At 46.6% G+C, this 9,088-nt stretch overlaps 1 protein-coding gene across 2 annotated transcripts in view; it reads left to right on the forward strand.

Moving 5' to 3' along the window:
- The window catches only part of Tshz3 (teashirt zinc finger homeobox 3), a 75,441-nt gene extending 66,624 nt beyond the window's left edge, over window positions 1-8,817 (forward strand). For both annotated transcript variants that reach the window (XM_021206254.2, XM_029540351.1), the window contains exon 2: window positions 4,459-8,817. In XM_021206254.2, the coding sequence (XP_021061913.1) occupies window positions 4,459-7,664 (3,206 nt within the window). In that variant the 3' untranslated portion in view covers window positions 7,665-8,817. The remainder of the gene's footprint in view (window positions 1-4,458) is intronic.
- The last annotated feature ends 271 nt before the right edge of the window (window positions 8,818-9,088 follow it).

The raw sequence follows: 9,088 nt of genomic DNA on the forward strand, positions 1-9,088 counted from the left end.
CCCATTAAGAACACTGGCTGCTCTTCTAGAGGATCCCATATTCAGTTCTCAGTTCACAACTTTCCGTACCTGCAGTTCCACTGGCCATAGAACACTGGCTGCTTCTGTAGGTCCTGGATTCAACTCTCAGCCCATAACTCCCAAACTCCAGTTCTAATGGATCCAAATGCCCTCTTCTGGTCTCCACAGGCACAAGGCCTACATCGACATACATGTAGGCAAAACACTCGTACACATAAAAAAATAAATGCAACTTTATTTTCAAGTAGAGTGATTTTTGCCTGGCATATACAAGACCCTGGGTTTAATAATCCCCAGCACAAAGGAAAAACAGGACTGGATCAAATATAAGATTTTATGTTTTAAATTGTGTGTGTGTGTGTGTATGTGTGTGTGTGTGTGTATGTGTATGTATTTGTTTGTTGATTTGTGTGTGTGTGTGTGTATGTTTGTGTGTGTGTGTGTGTGTGTGTGTGTGTGTCTTATGCAGATACCTACAGAAGACATGGGTGTTTGGATCCTCTGGAGATGGAGTTCCAGGTGGTTCTGGGTTGCCTGATGTGGGTACCAGGAACTGAACTCAGGTCCTCTTCAAATGCAGTATTCTTAATCCATCTTAAACCATCTTTTCAACCTCAGATACGATTTATAGAGACTTTACTTGCTAATATACCAGAAGGACAGAATGACACTCTAATTCTTAGTCTTTTGCTCAAAAAAGTCATAAAACATGGAACTGGAGTAGGAGGCTTATAGCTCATTGCACTGGTGCCCTGCCTTATACACCTAGGGAAACTAAGGCCCAGAGGAAGCGAGGTTGTGTCTCTTAGAATAACAGCTTCCCTGTTTGTGGAGGGAATGGGTGTTCCCCTCCCTCCATCCCCTCTGTCACTCCTTGATCTATTTTCACCTTATTCTTATGTTTGTTTACTTGTTTGAGACAGAGTCCAAATAGGATGGGCTGACTTTGAACTTAGTAAGTCGCTGAAGACCTGAACACTTGGTCCTCTAGCCTTCTAGCTCGTGAGCACTGACACTGTACATGTGTGCCATCATGCTTTCCTGGAGAGTTTTGAAATCAGTGATCAAGAGCATGTGACATCCTTAGACGAGTGGCATGCCTGTTCTCGGGCATTCATTAATAATGTGGAGGAAGAATCTATAGGTAGCATCTTCAGCTTAGATTAAGAAAACTCCCTACTGTTGGGTCTTTCTTTTCAATACCAACATCCTTCTTGTTCATTCGGCTGTGGTGTCATCAGATGGCACTCTGATACTGTTGTCCATCTCAGAAAACATACAGAGTGTACTGGGGACTCTAGCCCCAGGTATGAGCTGATCACATTAATGACGATGCCTGTAAACAGGACTTCAAATGGCTTTCCAGGTATTCACTGTGTGGATGCTTCCATGGAGAGCATGGGAACCTGGCAGGTTCTCTCACAACTGCACATTTTCTCCACATCATCTTGTTACTGTAGACAACCCCATGTCCACTATTGGCATCTGGTTCCCTGATGTCTTACAGTATCTATTGTCTGTATATTTATTCCTCTCCCATTCTTAATTCTGTGAAAGCTAAGCAATGCGTCAGTGTGTGGTCCTCGGGCTTCAGGTTGTGGCTCTGAGGTGCCTATTCACGAGACAAGGTCTTAGATTGCCATATTCATTTCTTTTCTCAATGTTGAGACAGGATTCCCAGCACAAACAGTTTAAGGGAGCAAGGATTAATTTTAGGTCCTGGTTTCAGGGAACCGCTGTCACATTACAGTGGCAAGAATGTAGAGTCTGGTCACCTGTTGCCAGGCTGGAAGCAGAGTGCTCAGGCCGGAAACCTTCCAAACCGGATCCCAGCGACCTGCCCTGCTGACTGGGTTACAGTCTCAGGTCACAACTAGGTCACAACAGGTTAAACAGGAGCAGTAGCGGAGGACCAAGCTTTGAAAACACATTAGCACGTCAAGGACATTCCCTGTTCAGATCATCACAGCATGTACATTGTCTGGGTGGGGACCCACTTCCCCTTAGGTCTCTGGCAGCAACACAGGCCGTGTGTCTTTCTTATCCCAGTTTGCGTAGTAGTCTCTCCCTGGTGCTTGGGGCCACCAGTGGGTTTCCAGAGACTGAAACTCAGTTTACCCTTTTTAGCTGCCCTCTGAAAGAAGTATAAGAGAAACGGCAAATGCACCCAGTGCGCAGCCTCCACTGTGCTGTGTGAACAAAAACTCATCAGTTTGCCCTAGACGGTATGGACTCCTGAGAGACTCCCCGTCTTAAGCCAGGATAAGTCCAGACAAACTGGGGACACTTGGTCACTTGACTCCCACCAACCTTCCTCCAGGTTGACTCTCTGGAGTCATCTGTGAGTCAAGATTTCTAGAATGCCCTACAAGTTGGGGAATGTCATGAGGGAGATGGTTACTGCTCTTTCTGGTTTCTGTTCTAACTCACAGGTCACATTCTTCACTGTGTCTGCAGGATGAGTCTCCCTCAGGCTCTTTGATGGTCCCCTGAACTTTCACTCGGTGCCTGGACTTAGACTCCAGGCTCACCACAGCACTGCACACCGGACACCACAGCGACACACTTCTGGCAGTCTCTCTTCCCCATTTCTTCTTTGATACACATTTCCCTATGTGAACCAGCCTAGCCTGAACTCCCGATCCTCTTGCCTGTGTCTCCTCAATACTGACAGGTGTAGACAGCTACTCCCAGCTCTTCCGCAAGGTTCCGCCACACATATAAAGAGAAGTGTCCCTTTCTCAAAACCCGGTCATGGTTCCCATCCAAGATCACATGTTGCCTCCCTTGAAGTTCAGCTTAGACATTGTGGGGCTTGGAACAAACGCAGATTTGATGGCGATATAGGAAGGATGCCGATGGAGTTGGGGTGGAGGTAGTCACTGTATGGTTTTCAAAGAATCATTTTCATTCTTTTAAACTTTATTTTTCTGATGTGAAATTGACCTGGAGCAAATCTCCTCACCTATTGAGTTCTACAAACGAGACATTCCCCTCCCCTTTCTAAGATCTCTTATTTTTTAAAATAAGCTTGGCAAGTACCAGTGCCATCTTCCTGCCACTCCATATGGTCACCGTTGGCCTTTTGGAACCAACTTGTGAAAAGGTCTTATCATTTTAGTCCTGGATGATGGCACGGAACTCACTATGTAGAGCAGGGTGGTCTCAAGCCCACCCTGCTGCCTCTACCTCCCCAGAGCTGGAATTATAAAGTGCACATGGCACACCCTATGTCCACGTTAGATCCTGACAGAAAAAAATCACCCACCCGATTCCCTTTCTCCTTTACTTAAAGCTGTTCCTCATGGAGCGTTGGTCACACCACAGCGTAGATAGGACCACCAAGGTCTAGAATACTCAGAGTTCGGAAAAATTGTCCCATTGCGCATGTGTTCCCCAGGCTCTGTGCCTCCCAAAGAGGTGGGGGTTCTTCTAGACTTCCCAGCTGCTGGACCCTGCCGTCCACCTGCTGAGGAATGCCTGCTGGGTTTCCACCCCCAGTCCAAGGCCTCCAAAAAGACAGAATCCCTGTAGGATACGCATGGGGCTTGTGCTGAGTAAATATTGACAAAGTAGTCTAAAGAGCAAACACTTTGACATTTGTAAGGTCCACCAGCAGGTCTTGTATATATTTATACAGCAGCAGTGAGCTCCGCATACCAATTTTCCTGAACCTGTTCTGATATAATTCCACACAATGGTGTGGGTGGGTAGGAGCCTGAGCCTATGGGGCCAGGGCCTGTGCTGAGTGGGAGCTACTCCCCATCTTCTGTCCTATTCAGAATACTTCAGGCGCCTGTCCTTGACACAAAGCTTACTCCGGGCTTTTCTTTTCTTTACTTTAAAGAGCTACTTTTCCAGGAAGAAGAAAAAGCCACAATCTTTGGTTTTAATCTATTATAATTGATGAACTTTCTTTTTGGCTAGGTGAAAATCTTATTGATGTTTTTGTACTTTATATTTATTAAAGATGGAGCCTCAAAAAATGTAATGAGTTAAAAAAAAGTGCTTGCTTAATTTAAATTGTGAGTCTGTCTGTTAAGAAATGCATTAGAGGTAGGAGAAGCATAAGACATATTAATTGACAGACAGGAACTGCTGTCTCTGAGGTTGATGCAAGTAATTTATTACTTTAGAAGTGAATGCCACCTCCAGAATGTGCTTCATTAATTTCAAATTTAGTTTTAATTTCAAGCTGTTGCCCCTTGAGAAGAATAAGGTGGCAAATTATGTTTGAAGAGCAGAATTTTTTTTTTCTCCAAAGAAACATCACATTTTAACTATTTAATTTTTACAAATAAATGTTCCCGTCTCATTTGCCACCTTCCCAAGAGTCAAGAACGTATTCTAGGTACGAGCCACACTTATTTATTAACGTTCTTCTTCTTTCTTCCTTTCTCCCCTCTTCCTCTTTGTTCTCACCTGTGATCACGGCAGCCTATGTTTCCGATGAGTTAAAGGCAGCTGCCTTGGTAGAAGATGACGTAGAGCCGGAGGAGCAAGCGGCCGATGGAGAGCCCTCAGCCAAGTACATGTGTCCCGAGAAAGAACTCAGCAAGGCTTGCCCCAGCTACCAGAACTCACCGGCCGCTGAGTTCTCCAGCCATGAAATGGACAGCGAATCTCACATCAGTGAGACGAGTGACCGGATGGCTGACTTTGAAAGTAGTTCCATCAAGAATGAAGAGGAGACCAAGGAGGTCCAGGTGCCCCTGGAGGACACCACCGTGTCAGATAGCCTGGAGCAGATGAAAGCCGTGTACAACAACTTCCTTTCCAATTCCTATTGGTCCAACCTCAATCTGAATCTTCACCAGCCCTCCTCCGAGAACAATGGCGGCAGCAGCAGCAGCAGCAGCAGTAGCAGCAGCAGCTGTGGCAGCGGGAGCTTTGACTGGCACCAGAGTGCCATGGCGAAGACCCTGCAGCAGGTGTCCCAGAACCGAATGCTGCCCGAGCCCAGCCTGTTCAGCACCGTGCAGCTGTACCGCCAGAGCAGCAAGCTGTACGGCTCCATCTTCACCGGGGCCAGCAAGTTCCGTTGCAAAGACTGTAGCGCCGCCTATGACACCCTGGTAGAGCTGACCGTGCACATGAATGAGACAGGTCACTATCGCGATGACAACCACGAGACCGACAACAACAACCCCAAGCGCTGGTCCAAGCCTCGCAAACGGTCTTTGTTGGAGATGGAGGGGAAGGAGGATGCTCAGAAGGTGCTCAAGTGTATGTACTGTGGCCACTCCTTTGAGTCCCTCCAAGACCTGAGTGTCCATATGATCAAAACTAAACACTACCAAAAAGTGCCTCTCAAGGAACCTGTCACACCTGTCGCAGCCAAAATCATCCCTGCTGCTCGGAAGAAACCTTCTCTGGAGCTGGAGCTGCCTAGCTCCCCTGATTCCACAGGTGGAACCCCCAAAGCCACCCTGTCTGATGCCAGCGATGCTCTGCAGAAGAACTCCAACCCTTACATCACACCAAATAACCGGTACGGCCACCAGAATGGGGCCAGCTATGCGTGGCACTTCGAGGCCCGCAAGTCTCAGATCCTCAAATGCATGGAGTGTGGCAGCTCCCATGACACTCTCCAGGAGCTCACAGCTCACATGATGGTCACTGGCCACTTTATCAAGGTCACAAACTCGGCCATGAAGAAGGGGAAGCCAATCATGGAGACACCCGTCACGCCCACCATCACCACCTTGCTGGATGAGAAGGTGCAGTCTGTGCCACTGGCAGCCACCACGTTCACATCTCCCTCTAATACACCTGCGAGTGTCTCCCCGAAGCTGACGGTGGAGATCAAAAAGGAAGTGGACAAGGAGAAAGCAGTCCCGGATGAGAAACCGAAGGAGAGAGAGAAGCCCAGCGAAGAGGAGGAGAAGTATGACATTTCTTCCAAGTACCACTATTTGACTGAAAACGACCTAGAAGAGAGCCCTAAAGGTGGACTAGATATCCTTAAATCCCTCGAGAACACAGTAACGTCTGCCATCAACAAGGCTCAGAATGGCACTCCCAGCTGGGGTGGCTATCCCAGCATCCATGCCGCCTACCAGCTCCCCAACATGATGAAGTTGTCCCTGGGTTCCTCGGGGAAGAGCGCACCCCTGAAACCCATGTTTGGCAACAGCGAAATCGTGTCTCCCACAAAAACCCAGACCCTGGTCTCTCCGCCCAGCAGCCAGACCTCCCCCATGCCCAAGACAAACTTTCACGCCATGGAGGAACTGGTGAAAAAAGTCACAGAGAAAGTTGCCAAAGTTGAGGAGAAAATGAAAGAGCCGGAAGGCAAGCTGTCGCCACCCAAGCGGGCAACGCCATCCCCGTGCAGCAGCGAGCAGAGCGAGCCCATCAAGATGGAGGCCTCAAGCGACGGTGGCTTCAAAAGCCAGGAGAACAGCCCCAGCCCACCAAGAGATGCGTGCAAGGAGGCGAGCCCCTCCGCAGAGCCCGTGGAAAATGGCAAGGAGCTGGTGAAGCCCCTGAGTGGAGGCCTCAGCGGCAGCACAGCCATTATCACGGACCACCCACCAGAACAGCCTTTTGTGAACCCCTTGAGTGCCCTGCAGTCGGTCATGAACATCCACCTGGGCAAGGCCGCCAAGCCCTCGCTGCCTGCGCTGGACCCCATGAGCATGCTTTTCAAGATGAGCAACAGTCTGGCTGAGAAGGCAGCTGTGGCCACCCCGCCACCCCTTCAGGCCAAGAAGGCGGAGCATCTGGACCGCTATTTCTACCACGTCAACAATGACCAGCCCATAGACTTGACAAAAGGGAAGAGCGACAAAGGTTGCTCTTTAGGTTCAGGGCTTTTGTCCCCCACGTCCACATCCCCGGCAACTTCCTCATCCACGGTGACAACGGCAAAGACATCTGCCGTCGTATCATTCATGTCAAACTCGCCGCTGCGCGAGAATGCCTTGTCAGATATATCTGATATGTTGAAGAACCTGACAGAGAGCCACACGTCAAAATCCTCCACTCCTTCCAGCATCTCTGAGAAGTCTGACATTGACGGGGCCACCCTGGAAGAGGCCGAGGAGTCGACTCCGGCGCAGAAGAGGAAAGGCCGCCAGTCAAACTGGAATCCTCAGCACCTGCTAATCCTGCAGGCGCAGTTTGCAGCCAGCCTGCGGCAGACGTCAGAAGGGAAGTACATCATGTCCGATCTGAGCCCCCAGGAGCGCATGCACATCTCCAGGTTCACCGGCCTCTCCATGACCACCATCAGCCATTGGCTGGCCAATGTGAAGTACCAACTTCGAAGGACAGGTGGAACAAAGTTCCTCAAAAACTTGGACACTGGACACCCAGTGTTCTTTTGTAACGACTGTGCGTCACAAATCAGGACTCCTTCCACGTACATCAGCCACCTAGAGTCACATCTGGGCTTCCGGCTACGGGACTTATCAAAATTGTCCACCGAACAGATTAACAATCAAATAGCACAAACCAAGTCGCCATCTGAAAAACTGGTGACATCCTCCCCGGAGGAGGACCTGGGGACCACCTACCAGTGCAAACTTTGTAATCGGACCTTTGCGAGCAAGCATGCTGTTAAACTTCACCTTAGCAAAACCCACGGGAAATCACCAGAAGACCACCTCCTGTTCGTTTCTGAGTTGGAGAAGCAGTAGCATTGGCCCCAGAGCGGAAATGACTGGAGGAAAAATCGCTGAAGGCACCTTAAAGCCCCTCTGTCTTGTTCTTGGCACACGTTCTTATGTTCACTGCAGAGGATTGCTCTGGGCTGGACTGTTCCGTCTAACTGTACAGTGTTTAATAGAGAGGTGCATATAATCAGCTGTTGTTACTGGTAAAATAACGAAGGTTAAAACGCAGTGCTAAGTGTTTGGAACTTTGTGTAAATGGGATTTAATTGTGAGCATCCCCTCGATGCTTCAAGCTGCATGCATTAACAGACGGTTTAATTAAGCATTTATAAGGAAACCAGGCACACTTTTTCCATGAGACTTGGGTGTGCTGGCATTTCCCACCCTTTCATCTTTAGCCCTCTGAGTACTACGAAGCACTTTTGCATTAATTTGGTTAATAAAAAAAAGATAATAATAAAACAAAATAATAATGAATAATAATAATGTATGAAACTCTGTTTTTAAACTCGTTACCAGCTTAGTTATAAGGAATATTAGGAACCTCCATTTATGCAGGGGTATGACACGCCTTGAAATTTAAAAGAATATTATTTTCACATTGAAACATAGATGTATATATTGTATAGATTTCAAACTCTTATGGGAAAATGTGACTGGTTAAATGACCCTTTCTTTCTTGCATTTATAACAAGTGTTTTATGTATCTGCTATACTCTGGGCACAAGCCATGCCTCTGTATAGTGTATATTTCCTTATCTTTTTCTTTTTTTTTTAAGGTTTATGTTTTTTTTTTACATGCAAACATTGTAAATTATACAGAAAATACCACAGATAGCATTTATAAAATATACAGAAGCATTATCTCAAAGCAAGGTATGATGTTTGTTTTGCTATACGGCACATCTATATTGATAGAGGGTTCATGTTTAAATTATACATATTTATTAGCATTCTATTATCATTTGTTTTGAGACCAGGAAATCCATCCCTGGCAGGCATCATAACTATTTTGCACATGGTTCTTAAAGGTATTTATTAGAAATTAAAGGATGCTCAAAGTAAACTCAGTGCTCAAAGGGTTAAGTCTATTCGAAAAGGAAAAAAAAAAAAGATTAAAAAAAAAAACCCAACTTGTACTGTATTTCCTGAACATTGATAAAGCCTTTAAAATGTTTGTACTGTAATTCTTTGCTTAAAAGTCAAGAGGCGTTCTGTGGGACAGCCCCCTTCACTTATTTATAAGCCCTCTCGGTTGCTAGTTCATAATGTGGGATTTTTTCTTTTCTCTTTTTTCTTTTCTTTTCTTTCTTTCTTTCTTTCTTTCTTTCTTTCTTTCTTTCTTTCTTTTCTTTTCTTTTCTTTTCTTTTCTTTTCTTCTTCTTTTTTTTTAAAATTTCAATTGGTAACTTTGTTTTGTTCCTCCTAATTATTCTCCCAAGATCCCA

The sequence above is a fragment of the Mus pahari genome, chromosome 1 (assembly GCF_900095145.1).
Source record: "Mus pahari chromosome 1, PAHARI_EIJ_v1.1, whole genome shotgun sequence".
Taxonomy (NCBI): Eukaryota; Metazoa; Chordata; class Mammalia; order Rodentia; family Muridae; genus Mus; species Mus pahari.